This window comes from Talpa europaea (assembly GCF_964194135.1).
Source record: "Talpa europaea genome assembly, chromosome: 6".
NCBI classification, from domain to species: Eukaryota; Metazoa; Chordata; class Mammalia; order Eulipotyphla; family Talpidae; genus Talpa; species Talpa europaea.
In genome coordinates this window covers 13,639,224-13,658,122 of record NC_140072.1, presented here as the reverse complement: position 1 = coordinate 13,658,122, position 18,899 = coordinate 13,639,224, and the positions used below count along the sequence as shown (strand labels likewise).

At 49.3% G+C, this 18,899-nt stretch overlaps 1 protein-coding gene across 1 annotated transcript in view; it reads left to right on the top strand.

Annotated features, from left to right (window-relative positions):
- Positions 1-9,166: 9,166 nt before the first annotated feature.
- KIF3C (kinesin family member 3C) overlaps positions 9,167-18,899 on the top strand; it is a gene marked incomplete at its 3' end in the record, with an annotated part of 34,708 nt that continues 24,975 nt past the window's right edge. The window contains exon 1 of the mRNA XM_084235181.1: positions 9,167-10,918. Within this exon, the coding sequence (XP_084091307.1) occupies positions 9,377-10,918 (1,542 nt within the window). The 5' untranslated portion in view covers positions 9,167-9,376. The remainder of the gene's footprint in view (positions 10,919-18,899) is intronic.

Genomic DNA, 18,899 nt, shown 5'->3' with positions numbered 1-18,899 from the left:
GAGATTCTAGAAAGCATGGTGAAAGGGCTTCTCCGAGCATGCCTTCTGAATTCAGAATTGAATGAAGTGAGGGGGAGCAGTCTGTAGCCGTGGGAGCAAGAGCTTGCAGCAAAGGAAAGAGCAAGTGCACAGGCTCTGCAACTGGAATGTTCTTGGCAGGACCCACGAACAAGGAGGCCAGTGTTAAGGCTCAGAGTAAGAGAAAGGGAGAGTATGAAGACATGAATCCGGAACAGCAGCCAGGACGCGAGCAGGGAAGGCCTACCCACCCTGGCAACGGACGTGGGTTTTATTCTGGGAGTGATGAGAGGCTGTTGGAGGTCTGAGAGCAGGAAGTGGTGTGACTGGATCTATAGTTTAAAGGGAAGTCTCTGGCTGTTCTGCAAAGGGAGAGTGGGGGTGGGGTGCGTTAAGGATGGAAGCAGGAATCCCTGTTAAATGCTACTGCAGTGTCCAGGACAAGAGATGAAGGTGGCAGGAAATGGGGCAGCACATGGTATTTTGGATGGCTAGATTTTGTAGCAGAAACTCAGATGGGATTTTTTTTTAAGATTTATTTATTTATGCATACAAGAACTGGGGTACAGGCCAGAGCTGTGGGGGGTAAGAGGATTCACCAGAGACAGAGTGGGGAGCAGAACAGGCAGACTGACTGAAATGCAATGCTGAGGGGAGCAGCGGGAGAGGCAGCAGAGGGCTGCTGTGCCATGTGGGTTGCTCCCTGCCAGCCTGAGATTGAACTCACAGAGCTGCAGTGGCTGAGGATTGCTTCATAGGTTGCCTCTTAAACCCTTGCGCCACCAGGGAGGCCCAAGATGGGATTTAGGGTAAGAGGAAGAAGAATTAACAATGTGTCTAATATTTTAAAAATTAGGATACACAAGCCTATATACAGATGGCAAAGATTCTTCAAAACATGTTAAGTTACTTTTGTAATGATACATTGAAGTATAATAAAGTAGAAGAAACTCATTTGAGGAAGAGAATATTTTCCTAGTGGGATAGATAATACCCTAGAAAAAGCAGATGTAAAATTGCCAAGGATCTAAAGAAAGAAAGAATCCCCAGAGGCCTGGGCTTCCCCTGGTGGCACAGCGGTTGAGCGCTGCTTCAATCCCCGGCCGCTGGGGAGAGTCCCACATGGCGCACAGACCTCTCCTTGCCGCCCTCTGCTCCCCTCAGCAGTTTACTTCCGTCCTTCTGCCTGCTCTGCTCCCTGCTCTGGCTCTGGTGAATTCTCTCGCCCTCCTGTGCTTCTGATTGTACCCAGTGCTAGTATAAATAAATAAATAAATCTTAAAAAAAAAAAAAATCCCCAGAGGCCTGGTGGAGGCAGGAAATTCTTTACTAAGAAGACAGAAGTTCTAAGTGTTGAAAGAAGGTGGAGTCCATCCAGGTAGGAGGCTGAGCCTGGCCCCCAGCAGTAGGTGGTGGAAAGGATCCAACTTTGGAGTTGGAGAAATTAAGTGCAAGTCCCAGTATTGTCACGTACAACGTGGGGTAATGTAAAGGTTAGATGAAACATCTGTACCCCTGCTCGGAACTAAAGACAGCTGTTTTTTTAATATTCAGATTTAATTTTTTCCCAATTTAACTGTTCTTTATTTTTGAGGAGATGGGAAGTTGACTCAAATTCTGTGCTGAAATTGCAGTAGAGAATAGTTAGGGAAGGAGAAACTATTAGTAATCTAGACTGGCCTCAATAGGGGGATTTTTGAGTTAGATAATTTCATAGTGATTGACATCCCAGAAACTTAAAGCCCATCGAGTGATTTAGACACGTACTCATAGCTCCCTCTTCTGGTAGAACTTGGTTTTGCAGGGTAAACCCAAATCCTGAATTGCTTGAATTTGAAAATTTGCTGGCCCTAAGATTCCCAAGGGGCTTACTCTGTCTTCTAGGAATAATCTCACCCTAACTGTAACTGGGATCATACTGGAAGAAGATACAGGTATGGCAACTCCTGGAGGAAAATTAACTTTCTTTGTCAAAGGAAATGCAGTGAAAGGGGTTGCATTGGCTTCCCACAAGCCAATGATGGATCCGGACTACTAGAAAATTGTCATTCAAACCAGACTGGGAAGAAACTGATGAGCTGGCATCACAGGCAGCTCACCCGATACACAGGAGAAGGACCACCTGCACCACAGGCTCAGAGTCTGAAGACTGACTATGCCACTTGGTGACTGGTCTCCTTACTTGGTTACTTAATCAGCCTCAAGTTTAGAGTTGTCACAATCTGGGGACATTAATATTTGTTCCTTTCCTGGGATCAATGTGAAGATCAAGTGAGTAATATATGTGATCACAGTTTATTTATTTATTTATTTTGAACGATTTATTTATTTATTTATACAGGCACTGGGTACAGTCAGAAGTGCGGGAGGGTGAGAGAATTCACCAGAGCCAGAGCAGGGAACAGAGCAGGCAGACAGATGAAACACACTGCTGAGGGGAGCAGTGGGCGGCAGGAGAGGTCTGCGCGCCATGTGGGACCCTCGCTGGTGGCCAGGGAGCAGCCGGGGATCAAACCGGTGCTGCAGAGGCTGCAGGCAGCTTCGCAGCCCAGCGCTCAACTGCTGCGCCACCAAGGGAGGCCCTGTGATCACAATTTATTAACTGCAAGTACCTGTATACACATAAGGGCTTATTACTGTCACTTTGTCTTGTCTCCACACTTTCTTGCTTTGAAGGTCTTGGAATATACTTTCATTTGTTTTAACAACCAATATTGATTACCTAAAGTGTATCAAGTACATGCTAGGAGTTAGGAAAGGAGACACAAAGACAAAAACCACAGCTCCCATCTTCAGCCTGGTGATAGAGACAGACTGTTAACCATAAGTCAAGTCCAACTAGGATGAGTACTGCAAACAAGTTAAACAATAAGCTATATAATCAAGAGGAAATGAAAGATTAATTAGAAAATAAACACAGAGGGCCTCCCCAGTGGCGCAGCGGTTGAGCGCTGGGTTGCGAAGACCTCTCCACATGGCGCGCAGACCTCTCCTGCCGCCCGCTGCTCCCCTCAGCAGTGTACTTCGGTCCTTCTGCCTGCTCTGCTCCCCGCTCTGGCTCTGGTGAATTCTCTCACCCTCCCGTGCTTCTGACTGTACCCAGCGCTTGTATAAATAAATAAATAATTAAAAAAAAAAAAAAAAAGAAAAGAAAAGAAAATAAACACAGAGAAGTCAAAGAAGGCAGCCCAAAGGGGAAGTGATATTCACATGAGGCTTTCATTTATCCTGTGTATGTATAAAAATATTCCTTGGGGGCCTCCCTGGTGGCGTTCAGGGTTAAGTCTCAGCACTATGAAGCTATGGACAGCCACTGCAGAAGATACAGACTGCTACCATATTGTGTGGGGTCCTAGGACTGCATTGGTGATTTAGACTTGACTATAAGAACAGTGAGACACATTGAAATGTTTTAAGCATGGAGGGGGGGCATGATGAGACATGAATTTTTAAAAGAGTAACTAACATAGAGAATGTATGGGTAGAGGCAAGAGCAGACCTAGGGAGGCCAGACTAGAGGATACAGTGGGAGGTTGGACCAGAGAAGTGGATAATTTGGACCCTGACAGTGGCTAGGGAAACAGAAAAGAAATTGATAGATCTGAGAAATATTTAGGAAGTTGAATTAGTAGGATTTTGGACTTGAATGGCTATGTTGGAATGGGGAAAGAACTATTTACTGAGCTAGGGACCATTCTTGGAGATCAAGCTTGAAATGTAAACAAATAGAATGTTCGGTCCATGGGAGCCATCCGAGTGACCATATCTATTAGAGAAGTGGATGTATATCAATAGATTTGGAGCTCAGAGAGGTCTGGACAGGAAATTTAGGAATCACTTAGATAATAACTGATACTATCAGCTGTAGTGGTCACTAGAGGGTGACCTTGGGAAAAAAAGGCATGTTAAGGTCAAACCTTCATGAACTCCAACATTTACTGTTGGGGTTGAATGAGATTTACTGGTTAAGGAAACTGAAATTGAGCAACCAGAATTCCTAGGAATTGTGGAAGGAAAACCAGACAGGTGCAGAGTCACAGAAATCACAGGCAATACGTTAAATAAAGGGGAGAGGGAGATTATATCAAATGCTCCTATTGAGAGAGGCCCACTAGGATGGGACCATGAAATTTGCCAATATTATTGGTAAGAGAAATCTATTGAGCAGTAGGAAGCGAGGCCACATAAGGTCTAGAGTTGTGGAATGAGGGGCCTCCCTGGTGGTGCAAGGGGTTAAGACACAACACTATGAAGCTATCTGCAGCCGCTGCAGCCCAAGTTCAACCCCTGGCCAAGGAGGCGACCCACATGGCGAAGCAGACCTCTCCTGACTCTCCCACTGCTCCCCTCAGCAGTGTATTTCAGTTAATCTGCCTGTTCTGTTCCCCACTCTGTCTCTGGTGAATCCTCTCACACCACCCCCCCACCTCTGGCCTGTATCCCAGTTCTTGTATGTATAAATAAATAAATCTTTTTGAAAAAAAAAAAGAGTTCTGGAATGAATAGAAGGTGAAGCTGTGTAGACACGGACAAAGTTAGGAGGACATTTTATTTATTTATTTATTTTTTTATAAATTTTATTGTTATATTCCCCATACAATTGCAGCCCCCCCATTCTGACCCCAATCCCTCCCCTCCCGCCCCCGCCCCCCTAAAAGTGTCTCTGGTTCATAGTTTTTTGTTGATTTTGATTTTCACTTTCTTATAGTTATTCATTTTCCTGGTCCCTTATTTAAGTTTTCTAGATTCCTGCTATGAGTGAGACCATCTGGTATTTTTCTTTTTCTTTTTGGCTTATTTCGCTGAGCATGATCCCTTCCAGCGCCATCCATGTTGCTGCAAATTGCATGTGTTTATCTTTTTTGAATGCTGAGTAATATTCCATGGTATATATGTACCACATCTTCTTGATCCAGTCATCTATTTTTGGGCATTTGGGTTGTTTCCAAAGCTTAGCTATTGTAAACAGTGCTGCTATAAACATAGGGGTGCAGGTGTTCTTTGGAATTGATGTTTCTGTGTCCTTTGGGTAAATACCTAGGAGTGGAATTGCTGGATCATATGGAAGCTCTATGTTTAGTAGGTCCAGAAATCTCCACACAGCTCTCCACAGTGGTTGGACCAGTTTGCACTCCCACCAGGAGTGCAGAAGAGTTCCTTTTTCTCCACACCCTCGCCAGCATTTGTTGTTGCTAGTTTTTTTAATATGTGCCATTCTCACTGGTGTAAGATGGTATCTCATGGTAGTTTTGATTTGCATTTCCCTGATGGCAAGTGATGTTGAACATTTTTTCATATGCCTGTTGGCCATTTGCATTTCCTCTTCAGAGAAGTTTCTTTTTAGCTCTTCTGCCCATTTTTTGACTGGATTATTTTCTTTGTTGTTGTTGAGTCTCATCAGCTCTTTGCAGATTTTTGTGATCAGTCCTTTATCATTAGTGTTGGGTGCAAAAATGTTCTCCCAGTCGGTGGGGTTTCTCTTTGTTTTTGTTATTGTCTCTTTTGCTGTGCAGAAGCTCTTTAATTTGATGTAGTCCCAGCTGTTTATCTTTGCCTTCACTATCACTGCTTTGGGTGATGTGTCTGTAAAGATGTCTTTGATGTGCAGATCACGTAGTGTTTCGCCTATATTTCCTTCTATATATTTTATGGTTTCAGGTCTTATGTCTAGTTCTTTAATCCATTTTGAGTTGACTTTTGTGTATGGTGTGAGGTAGTGGTCAAGCTTCATTCTTTTGCATGTAGCGACCCAGTTTTCCCAGCACCATTTATTGAACAAACTTTCTTTGCTCCAACGCATAGTCTTTGCTAGGAGGACATTTTAGGCAGAGGAACAGCACAAGCATAGGCATGAAGTCTTGAAGATCTATGTTGTGTTTGAAGGGACCTAAGCAAATCAGAGTGGCTGGAGACGTGAGTGCGGAAAAGGGTGAGGGTAGGAGGAGTGGCTGGAGAGGATGCTGGAGGTAGACAGATGTGATCAACCCTGACTGTAAATGACAAAAGGCAGGAAGAAGACTACTTCTTGAATAGTTTATATGCACTAGGAGTCTTTACATACATTATCTCACTTAATCCTCATGAAAACCCTATAAGGTAATCATTCTTATCCTCACTTTGCTGTTCAGAGGCGTTAAATAACTTACTCAGGGTCACACATCTCCCCGAATATAGGAGTGTCTGGGCAAGTGCCCTGAGGGGGTGACAGTGGGAGAGGGAGAACAGGGCCCAGATCCCTTTCATCCTGCAAGGTAGTGTTCCTGGGTTGGCCAAAGCAAAGGAAAGGTAGTCCAAAAACCAAAGCCAAGTGCAACAAGAAGATAGTTAAAAGCCAAATGGTCCATCCAGAAGTCAGGCTGCAGAGCCAAGAGAGATTGTTCATAAAGCCAAAACCCCACACACTGGTCCAAAAGCCAAGGTAATCACAAGCAATAGAGCGTGATAAAAGAGAGGGCTGAGAAGGCCAGTAAACTTCAGGAGTAGAAAAGCCATCAGCTTCCAGCAGAGCTGGCATTCAGATCCTGGAGATCTGAAGATGGGGAAGAGATGAGGAAGGTTTTGGTAAAATCGAAGAACTAATTGATTTAGACCCTCCAGAGACTAACATGACTGTGAAATGTCTTTTTTTTTTTTAAGATTTATTTATATAAGAACTGGGGTACAGGCCAGAGGCGCAGGAGGGTAAAAGGATTCACCAGAGACAGAGCGGGGAGCAGAACAGGCAGATGACCAAAAACACTGTTGAGAGGAGCAGCAGGTGAGACAGGAGAGGTCTACCACGCCATGTGGGTATCTCTCTGGCCAGCCGGGAATCAAACCGGCGCTGCAGAGCCTGCAGACAGCTTCACAGCACTGTGTTCAACCCACTGCATCACTGGGGAGGCCCTGTAAAATGTCTTTTGGTGCCTCTGAGAAGAGTGGTCTCTGACTTTCAGATAGTACCTCCTACACCTGGATCTATGTGGAGAGTAAGCACAACTCAGGCCCCATCCTCTACAGATTCACCTCCCTTCTACAGAGTGAAAGATAGGTAGGAGAGTGGCTTAGTCCTTGGACTTGAGAAATTACACTTGATTTGTATTCTAGAGGGGAAATATGAAGACCTTGAAGAGACCAGACAACACAGATCTGGCCTATCCAAGATGTGTAAGGAAGGAGAGCTGTTGCTGGGCCTTTAAGGGCTTGCTTAAAGCCCTTCTCCTGGGCCTTCCTGGTGGCCCAAGAGATTAAGCACTACACTAGGAAGAACCACACTATGAAGCAATCCACAGCCACTGCAGCACGAGTTCAATCCCCAGCCGGCCAGGGAGAAACCCACATGGCGAGGCAGACCTCTCCTGTTTTGCCCTCTGCTCCCCTAAGCAGTGTATTTCAGTCAATCTGCCTGTTTTGTTCCCCGCTCCGTCTCTGGTGAATCCTCTCACCCCCCCATCACTGGCCTGTACTCCAGCTCTTGTATGCATAAATAAATAAATCTTTAAAAAATTAAATAAAAAAATGCATCTTCTCCTGGTACAATACTCCATAATTCATTGTTTCACTTTCATATTTACACAATGCCCTCACAACCACTCCATTAAATAAGTGTTACTTCTCTTCATGTTCCAATTTTTTGGAAGCGATGCACAAACTAAGGCAGGGGAGTGGTAAGTGAGCCCAAAGTCCACGGTTAGAGGAAGAGCAAAACTGCAACCTGAATCCGAGTTTTATTTTATGCAAATTCTACCTATTTCTAGTCTGGGCAAGAAAGTGGTCAGGGGAGGCTTCACAGAGGAGGAGGTGCTTGAACTGCCCAAGTGGCACCAGGTGCAGGAGGGTGACAAGGTCCACTGGACAAAGGCACAAAGAGGCAACACAGAGCACATCCAGGGGAACAAAACACTGTACCTAGAATGTGAGCTCCCTGAGGAGCTGAGATCCAGCTCTGAGAATGGACCTGGGACTAGCAGGCTCTGGATAACTGAGTAAATGTCTGGAATGCAGGTTCTCCAGAGCAGAGTAGCAGGAAACGAGGCTGGGAAGCGAGGCAGGAGCAGAGGATGGAGAGACTTAGACAATATGGAGGGCTGGCGGAGGAGGAGGAGCGGAGGAGACCCAGGTGCTGGGGGAGCAGCGAGAGGAATCAGCTGGAGAGAGAAGAGGGAGCCCAGAAGCAAATCCGGGCAAGAGAGGACAATGACAACCAAGAAATATTTAGGAGTTAAGGTGTCAGGCGCCCCCCTAAAGGAGGGGTTCACGTCCTCGTCCGCAGGCAGAATCCAGAGCAGCGGAGAGACGAGGACGTCGGCCGTGCAGGGACCAGGGTGGGCGGCGGGCACTGCCCTCCGCGGGCCAGGCGGGCCGCGCCCTCGGCTGTCGCCCCGCGGCCGGCGGGAGGGCGGGGCCTGCGGGACGGCGGGCGGCTCCGCAACCTGCCGGGCGCGGGTAACAAAGGCGGGACTACAACTCCCGGCATGCCCGGGCGCGGGGGCGGGGCGGGGCTGCCTGGCCGCGGTGGGCGCGGGGCTTGGGTGGGCGCCGCGCCCGTCGTTCCCGAGGGATCTGCGGGGTGCGGGCGGGCGACGCGCCCCTTCCCTGGCGCGGCCGCCGAGGGGGGCTCGCGCGCCCCGCCCCTCGCCCCTCTAGCCCTGCCCCTCGCCCCTCTAGCCCCGCCCTAGCCCCACCCACGCCCGCCTTGGCCCCGCCCCAACCCCGCTCGCCCCGCCCCTGCCCCGCCCCAGCCCCGCCCCAGCCGGGCGGCTCCGCTGCGGCCGCCGAGCCGCGGCAACATCACTCCCGCCGCCGCCCCGCCCATCCCCTCTGTTTTGCTCATTCTCCGGCGGCCGCGGGGAAGGCGGAGGCCGGGCAGCCGCAGCCGCGCCGGCTGCAATGAATGACCCCCGAGCCCGCGGGGAGGACGCCAGGTGAGCCGCTGCCCTCGGGAGGGCGCACCCCCGCCCGGCCCGCAGCCCCGCCGCGGCTCCCGGAGGCCAGGCGAGGAGGGGGGCGAGGAGCAGCCCCGCGCCCCCGGCCGCGCTCTGCGCCTTTATCTCATTGTGCGGAGCCGCTCGCGGCCGCGCTCCCCGCCCCGCATGGGGCGCGCTCCGGGCGCTGCCCTTCGGCGGGCGCGGCTCCCGCGGCTGCCCGCGGGCTCTGCCTGACCCTCCCCGGCCCGTGCAGCGAGCGCCCGGAGCGGGGCGGCCGGACTGCAGCCGCGGCGGGGCCCCCACCCAGCACCCCCACCCGCGGAGGCTGCACGCGGATCGCGAGCGGCGCCTGGGGGCTGGGCCGGCCCCGCTGATCCGCACCCAGGGAGGCCCCTAGGGAGGACCGCGGGACCACCCAGGCGGCGGAGGGGCAGCAAGGACAGAGCAGCAAGATGGCCAGCAAAGCCAAGGCCAGCGAGGCCTTGAAGGTGGTGGCCCGGTGCCGCCCGCTCAGTCGGAAGGAGGAGGCTGCTGGTCACGAGCAGATCCTGACCATGGACGTGAAACTGGGCCAGGTGACCCTGCGGAACCCCCGTGCTGCCCCCGGCGAGCTGCCCAAGACCTTCACCTTTGATGCCGTGTACGATGCCAGCTCCAAGCAGGCAGACCTGTATGATGAAACCGTGAGGCCTCTGATAGATTCCGTGCTGCAGGGATTCAATGGCACCGTGTTTGCCTATGGCCAGACGGGCACTGGCAAGACCTACACCATGCAGGGGACCTGGGTGGAGCCCGAGCTGCGCGGGGTCATCCCCAATGCCTTTGAACACATCTTCACCCACATCTCCCGCTCCCAGAACCAGCAGTACCTGGTTCGGGCCTCCTACCTGGAGATCTACCAGGAGGAGATTCGAGACCTGCTCTCCAAAGAGCCTGGCAAGAGGCTGGAGCTGAAGGAGAACCCCGAGACTGGCGTCTACATCAAGGACCTCTCCTCCTTCGTCACTAAGAACGTCAAGGAGATCGAGCATGTGATGAACCTGGGGAACCAGACCCGGGCGGTGGGCAGCACACACATGAACGAGGTCAGCTCCCGCTCCCACGCCATCTTTGTCATCACGGTGGAGTGCAGTGAGCGCGGCTCAGATGGCCAGGACCATATCCGCGTGGGCAAGCTCAACCTGGTGGACTTGGCTGGCAGTGAGAGGCAGAACAAAGTGGGCCCCAACACAGCCGGGGGGACAAACACACAGCCTGCAGGTGGTGGCAGCAGTGGAGGCGGAGCGGGTGGTGGTGGAGGAGAGAGGCCGAAGGAAGCCTCCAAAATCAACCTCTCGCTGTCCGCCCTGGGCAATGTGATCGCTGCTCTGGCGGGCAACAGGAGCACCCACATCCCCTACCGGGACTCCAAGCTGACCCGGCTGCTCCAGGACTCTCTGGGAGGAAACGCCAAGACCATCATGGTCGCCACACTGGGCCCAGCTTCTCACAGCTACGACGAGAGTCTCTCTACCCTGCGCTTCGCCAACCGGGCCAAGAACATCAAGAACAAACCCCGGGTGAATGAGGACCCCAAGGACACCCTGCTGCGCGAATTCCAGGAGGAAATCGCCCGCCTGAAGGCCCAGCTGGAGAAGAAGGGGATGCTGGGCAAGCGGCTCCGGAGGAAGAGCAGCCGCAGGAAGAAGGCCGTGTCGGCCCCCGCGGGGTACCCCGAGGGAGCAGTGATCGAGGCCTGGGTGGCTGAGGAGGAGGATGACAGCAACAACAACCACCGCCCACCCCAGCCCATCCTGGAGTCAGCCCTGGATAAGAACATGGAGAATTACCTGCAGGAGCAGAAGGAGCGGCTGGAGGAGGAGAAGGCTGCTATCCAGGATGACCGCAGCCTGGTCAGCGAGGAGAAGCAGAAGCTGCTGGAGGAGAAGGAGAAGATGCTGGAAGACCTGCGGCGGGAGCAGCAGGCCACAGAGCTGCTTGCAGCCAAATATAAGGTAAGGGCCCCAGGGGGGTTGGAGTATTACAGAGGACCCCCGAGACGGGAGGCTGATAGACTTTCCCTGGAGGGTCTCTGGCCTGGCCTAAAACAAAGTGTCTTCCCAGCACCACAGGCTGCTCTCCTGCTGAATGCTCCCTGAAGCTGCCAGGCAAATGCCTGTGCTCCTGGGCACGACAGATACGCACACACACACACACACACACACACAAAAGGAAACAGGCAGGCAGGTGGTCTCTCAAATCAATGAACTTGGGCTGGTCTGACCTGCTGCCCATTAGTCTCTACCCCAATATCGATCATGTGCACAGATGACCAGGCAATTCCTCAACCTCCTCCTGGGGGGTTCTCACTCTTGCATAGTCTCCTCCCTCTGCAGCACCTTCAAAACTCCCACCATTAAAAATTTCTAACACTGGGATAGCATGTCAGTTTACAGAATGCCCTCATGATCTCATTTGATCCTTATTGATGCCATCTAAGGTACCAGTTCTTAAATCTCCCTGTTCCAGGTGAGGAACAAAGCTCAGAGAAGTGACATGAACCAGGTTCTGCCCAATGAACTGGCAGCTAAGCTGGGACCCTGGACCTCATGTTCTTTCTGTTCTTGGGTGGTGAGGCACGATTGCTCCCTATGAAAATGGCTCCCTGGGTCCGTGCATAGCAGGACTCATCAATGGGTATCATTAGGCAGGAGATTTAGGAGATGATGTGGAGAGTTGGGTGGGAAGAGCACTTGACTCTACACTGGAGGCTGGAGTTCAGGCCCCCCTGTTCTACAGCTCATTGAGTGACCTTGAGTAAGTTGCTTTCTCCTTTCCTCAGACCTCAGTTTCCATGTTTGTAAAGTAGAGGCTTGGTCTGGGTGATCTCTGAGTCTCTTCTCATCTGATAGTTCTATGACGTATTAATCCAAGAAACAAACCAACTGGTCCCCAAAGCCAGACCTCAACATAATAAGATCCAATTCTCCATTGCCCTGAGAGCCATCAGGGTCTTGGCATCTTTCCTGAGCTGTTCCCTTGCCCATGGGTGCCTCCAGGCCCTAGGTGTGAGATCCCACTCCCACCCCCCACCCCCAGTTTGGACAGCCACAGCCCTATTCAATTTCGTGCCACAGATGCCACAACTCAGTATTCTAGGCATTTCCAAATCACTGCAGCCCTCGATACTGGGGATTGGAGAAGGGGTACAGGGAACTGGGAGCTGACCACTAGATGAGGAAAGCAAAATATTGACATTTCTGACTCCTCAGGACTGGGCTGGGGAGCTGAGATGCCCAGCCTGGAGAGGGAGGGTTTCAGCTGCTGGAATGAAAGATGAACTGCTTGCCATTGTCTGTGCTGTGGGAATGTGCCCCTGGGCTCTGACCTTGCACTTTTCATATTGAATTCACCTGTGTGAGCTCAGCAAGGGTCACACAGAGCCACTTCCTGCAAGGAGGGATCAGGGGCCTGGCACACTTGAGGCCATCCTGGGAGAAATGGGATGTTCAGGGCAGGACAGAAAGACTTGCCCTCCCAGGAGAAGGGAATCCAGGTCACCTGCTGCTTTCCACTGGGAAATCTTATGTGGGTAAGCTGTCATCAGTTCTGTTACCAAGAACTGCCCTCTGCACACGCCCTTGCTTTCCAAAGCTGGAGTCAGCCAGGCCTCAGAAGAGTACAGAAGCACAGCTTAGCCCAGAGGAAATGGGAGGGGAGCAGAGCAGGGTTCCCATGGTCCACACTGCCCATCTTCCTCAGTAAGATACTTGCATCTTAAAATAAAAATCAAAATCAACAGGCAACTGTAAACCAGAGACATTCTGCAGGGGCGGGGGAGGAGGGAGTTGGATCAAAACAAGGGTGGGAAGAGCACAAGGGACTATCGTGATGGTGCACGGGTGAATTGGTGGTGGGAATTCCACGGGGACTATAGCCGAGATGATAAAGCATACATTGTATGAAAATGAAGAATGATGTAAAAAATATATAAAATAATAAAAAAAAAAAGATATTTGCATCTAGGGCAAGGTGGGGTACAGATAATAGAACAGTCAAGAGAGCATGGTGACCAGCACAAGTCTTGCACCAGAGGCACATCCCACAGAACCCCAGGGTCTTATAGCTGGCAGGGGCTTTGGCCACCAAGGCCTGAACTTGCCTAGAGCCACATAGTTGAGTTTAGGAGAGCCCAGGCTCTATGCTTGGTCCAGCCACTGTTATGCCAGAGTCCTGGTGTTACCTGAGGTACTTGATCCTCAGAGTAATTTGTTTTCATGTAACATTTTGACATCTAATCCTCCCAGCAACCCCAAGAGATGGGAATTGTTATTTCCATTGGACAGATATGAAAGCAAAGGCTGGGGAGGTTGAGTGACTGTCACTGTGACCCCAGCTGAGTAGCAGTGGAGCCGGAACCGGAACCGGTCTTCTGATACCCCTAGACCTGTGCTTGTCTACAGTCTTGATGGTCCCTGCATGTTTGCTCACTGTGTGACTCAGGGCAAAGGCCTTTGCCTCTCTGGATCCCGGGTTTCCTTTTGCCTAATAAGTCTGACATAGCTCCCTAGAGAGTGGGTGAAATGGTCATTATGTACCCAGCTTTCAGATATATGCAAAGGGGGAGAGGTGTCTGGGAAATTCCAGGAGGGGGAGGATTCCGTATCCTGTGACTTCTCCGCATGCGCAGCTCAGGACAAACGGCAGAGAGCAAGCCCAGAATGGAGACAGAGGACCCCAGTCTCCCTTCAGCCCCTAAGGCACCTCCTGATTCAGTGTTGGCTATTTCTAGAATGGCGGAAGCAATTTGAGGGCCCTCAGGGGAGCCACAGGATAAAGAGGGGAGGAGCTCTAGGAGATAATCCCAGGCCTGCCTATTTCACAGGGTGGTGCTGAAGATTAAATGAGATCATTAGTGTGAGGGCATTTGGAATAAGTTGAAAGCTCCAAATAAATGGAGGGCATTAACAACCAGGGGGTGGCTTCTATCTGCTAAGCAGGGGTCCAGTGATTTCCCAGATTGACATCTTTATTATTTGCTTAACTCCTTTCCCCTGCCATCCCAGCTGCCTCGCCCTAATTGCAGCAGCTGGGAGCAGAGCCAGGCAGGAAGGGTCTAGGAGACCTCAGGAGGCAGGAGCTGGGGTCCCTCCCTTGAAATTAACGAAGCTTTTTAGTGGTTCACTTTGGTTCCCAATTTCTGAGTGAGGACATTGACTCTACTCTCCTCCCCCGATTCCCTTTCCCTAGGTCACACCACCTTCTGGGGGCCCACTGAGGTGATGTGACCCAGTGCCCCCATTCACCCTTCTGACTCATCTTAGTCTGCAGCCTGTGTCCCTGCTTTCCTGCCTGCCACCTCTGGGCTCCCTGTTCCCTTTGTTCTCCCCTCACTGAGTACAAACACCATGTTGTCTACTTGGAGTCTCCTTTCATCCCCCTTTCACAGCTACCCTGAGCTGCAGGGATGGTGGGGTTTGCAAATGTGAGAGTTTGTGATTGTGATCAGTGCCCATTGATGGTCAATCATGAGTGATCTAATGTATAGTATCTCCAGGGGGCTAAAAGCACACCAGGCCCCAAGGGTCAGGGGCTCTAGTAGAGTCACAGACAGATCCTGTGCATATGGCATATGGCCCAGAGGGAACTCAGATGCTCAAGCATACTTAGCAGTGAGGACTGGGTCATGCACAAGGGCTGGAAGAAGGTGTGCTTTACTCAAATCTAATTATGCAAGAATAAATTTTTATTAACTGCTTTAATATTTGAGATGACTTCTCAAACATTGATTCTAGAGACTTAGAGGAAAAGAAGAATATTTGACGGAGGTCAGGGCTGCAGATGACACAAAATGCAGACTTGGGATGAAGAGAGAGGTGGAGGTAGAAACAGCAGCACTGCTTGCTGATCCCTAAGAAGGAGGTCTGAAGGGGAAGAGCGGGGGGGGGGGGGGGGGGGCTTGGCTAGAGCCCAACTCTGTGGTAGGTACAGAAAAAAGAAGGGCCCCGCAGAAGCAGCCCCCAACATGAAGGATGAGGTCACTGGGTTGTTCAAAGCACGTTGAATTTTTACTGTTCACTCTGTGGGTCTCCTCTTCCTCCCACCTCTTAGCTTGGGGATTAACCATAAATGGGGATGCAGGAGAGGGAGTTTCAAGTCCAAGAATAGCAGTAGCAATAACAATGCCACTTAGTTAACACTTGCTATGCCTTTTATAAATAATATCCTATGTGTTATGTATAAATTATCCTGTTTAATTCACACACGCACCTCTCAACAAAGATATTGTTCCTGCTTCCATTTTATAGATGAGAAAACTGAGGCTCATTGAGGTTAAGTAATTTTGTCCAATGTCCTGTGGCTTACATATGGCAAATCTAGTTGAACCCAGGTTGGCTTGACATAAAATTCGATCCTCTTTTATGTTTAAAGAATCAAACTGGGAAATGGTTGCCGGGGAGGTGAAAAATGACAGGTGCTGGGGTTGATGTGTTGAAGTTGAGGTGACAGAATCTAATGGGCAACTGGAGTTGGGTCAGTGGCGTTCAGAAGAAGCATGAGACTAAAGGTGGAGTTTGAGGGGCCTCCCTGGTGACACAAGGGAGTCACAGCACTATGAAGCTATCCGCAGCCACTGCAGTACGAGTTCGATCCCACTGCTCCCCTCAGCAGTATATTTCAGTCAATCCACCTGTTCTGTTCCCCACTCTGTCTCTGGTGAATCCTCTCACCTCCTGCACCACTGGCCTGCACCCCAGTTCTTGTATGATAAATAAATAAATCTTAAAAAAATAAAAATAAAAATAAAGGTGGAGTTTGCTTACCTTTAGAAGAGGCCTTAGATGAGATCCAGGGTCTCTGTTCTTGCTAGGCTTTTCCTCAATGTAAATGACTCCCAAACTGAGGTCTTCTGACCTAGTGTCTGTGCTGTTCTTACTTGTCGCATGGGCATCAGGGATAGGCATGCCAGGGTTAGTGACTTACTGGTTCTGAGATCTCTGTGTCTGTCTCCTCATCTATAATATGGGAAAATAGTGTCTATGTCATAGTGTGATTGAGAGGATTCAATGAAATAATCAACATAAAGTACTTTACATAATTCCTGGCTGTAAATCATAACTACTTATTACTGTTATTTCCACTTCCTCATGGACGCCTTCATTTGACCACCTTCCTGATAAACGAATCACATCATATTTGATAAATACGATGGTATTCATGGCTTACCAGGGACAGGCTGCAGTATCTCTCTTCCAGCTTGTCAGCCCAAACTATTCCATAGGAAAGCCTCACAGCCAACTGGTCTACCCCATCCTTTGCCCCCCTACATATCCTCACTGCTCTTCTGCTGATTGCCCTGTTTTTGTAGCCTAGATTGTCCCTGGGAACCAGGGAGTGCAGATTATGGATGCAGGTTGGGTCAATATAAAGAAGAACTTCTTACCAGTTAGAACTGGGCATCCTCAAGAGGTAATAGGCTCCAATCCTTGGGGGTAGACAAGGAGAAACTAGATGTCAGAGGTTCTCTGGAAGGGATTTTTGTGTCAGAAAAAAACGTTGAACTAGATGATCTTTAAAGATCTCCCCTCTTAAAAAGTCCTTCATTGTTTGGAGCAAAATATTAAATGTTTCTTTCTTTTTTTGATAATTAAGTTGAGAGGGTTTAAAATTTAATGTGTGAGTTCAACCAAAAATAAAAGCTATTTTGCAACCATCATGGCCAATTAGAGAAAGACAATGAGATGAGGGGGGAGAGAGAGAACATGGGGGAAAGACAGGAAAGAAAGAGAGGGACACAGTGAAGAGGAAAAAGAGCATAGAGGCAGGGAGAAAGAGGAGAGAGTGGACAGCTGGACAGCAGGGTCCTGGGGAGAAAACAATTCTGCCTGGAAGAGAAGGCTTTCCTACTGGAGTAGTTTGGACTGGCAAGCTAGAAGAGAGATACTGCAGCCTGTCCCTGGTAGGCCTTGACTGCCATCATATTTATCAGATAAATATGATATGATTCGTGTATCAGGAAGGTGGTCACATGAAGCATCCATGAGGAAATTGGAGATAATAGTAATAAATAAATGGTGTCATCCACTGTCCCCATCTTGATGTTAGTTTCCAAATAGGGCAGTGCTCAGTCTCCAAAGACTCCCCAATAATTAGGGAGCATCTACTTCCCCAAAGCTCTTCTGGGTCCATCTGCCAGACACACTGTTTTGTGTACTCCCACCCCTCTTATCTGAGGGACTTGAGGAGGCGCCTCCTGCTCAAGGTGACAAGTGCTCCAAGCTGGATGTGGTCAGTTATGGCCTCTTAGCATTTATGGGAGCTGTGACTTCCTTTCCATCCCTGGTGGCTATGATCAGTTAACAGAACTTTGTAATAAAAAGATTTGACCAGCAGGACAAATGCAAGACTAATACAGTTTCATCAGCAGTTCTGCAAATTTTATTGAATTTCAGCAGTCCTTTTGGTCGGGTGTTGGGTTACTCTTAATGTGTGTTGCCTGGAGGGGTGTATTAGCACATTGTCCTTGGTCTGTAGAGCCCCGGCAACACAGGCAGGCCAAGTGTCTGTGATCATGCTCTCATGGCTCTGAGCACTAGGGTGCCAGGAGGAAGGACCTGGAGTTCAGTTGGAGGAGACTCTTCTCCCACCTGCACCCTGCTGAGTCATTCTGGGGCAGTTCTGGAGCTAGCAGGGCTTGAGAGCCACTGACCCAAAAGGGCTGAGTGGACTAGAAGATGGTCTCCACACAAATGGAGCCCTTCAGTGTGCAAGGGGCCCCTGTGCTCCAGCTTCTAGGGCCCACTGCACTTGTGGTTTGGCATATCTAGAATTTCTAGTAGCCTGAGCAACTCCAGATCATACTGAGGTGTTACTTTCTAGTTTTCTCTCCTCGATATAGTCAGAAGAGGTGTGTAGTATGCCTTTTTTCTCTAACATTTTCTAGAACACTCAGCCTATAGGCTTTCTCCTTTTTTTTTTTTTAGATTTATTTATTGATATAAACAAGAACTGGGGTGTAGGCCAGAGGTGTGGGGGGTGACAGGATTCACCAGAGACAGAATGGAGAACAGAACAGGCAGGCTGACTGAAATACACTGCTGAGGGGAGCAGCGGGCGAGACAGGAGAGGTCTGCTATGACTTATTGGTCACCTCTCTGGCCGGTTATCCAACTCATGCTGCAGTGGCTGGCGATAGCTTGATAGTGCTGTGTCTTTAACCCTTGTGCCTCCAGGGAGGCCTGGCTTTCTCCTTCCTTGAGGTGGTTCAGTAGCATAATAATAACTCTAGAATTCATAATAGCTAGCATTCTTTTGTGCATACTGTATTCTTTTTATTGTTTTATTCAGTACTCACAATAGCACTGCAAAGTAGTATCATTTCACTCCATATGACAGATGAGGAGACTGAGGCACATTATTGAGAAACCACCTAAGGTCACATGTCTTGGGACCAGTAGGGCCGGACTGTGAGCCTATGTACGTTTAACTCCAAAACCCACGACAGTCACTGCCACACTGTAACACCAGCTCAGAAAGGAAGAATTTATGACTGGTCCCTGGCTAATAGGCCCCAGCGGGAGCTCTTGTCTGCTGAGATGTTTAACTCATCTTTGTCCTTCTGTATGATGCAAACCCCCAGCCTCTGACCTCAGCCCAGTGCCATTTATTCAGATAATCAACACATCTTTCTGAATACACATGGTCAAGAACTTAAATTAATAGGGACAGTTAAGTTTGTCTTTAAGTTATAAAAATTTTTGGAAGAAATCATGAAAACTCCTAATAGTGGTTATCTCTAGGGATTTAATAGGGATTTATTTATTTATTTATTTAATAGGGATTTATTTTGCACTTTATATCTTTTTAACTTTCTATTTCACAGCAAGCATGTGTTACTTTGCTAATTAAACAAAAAAATCAACCAAATTTTTTAATTATTTTAAAATTTTATATATTTTTACATCATTTTTCATTTTTGCACAATGTATGCATTTT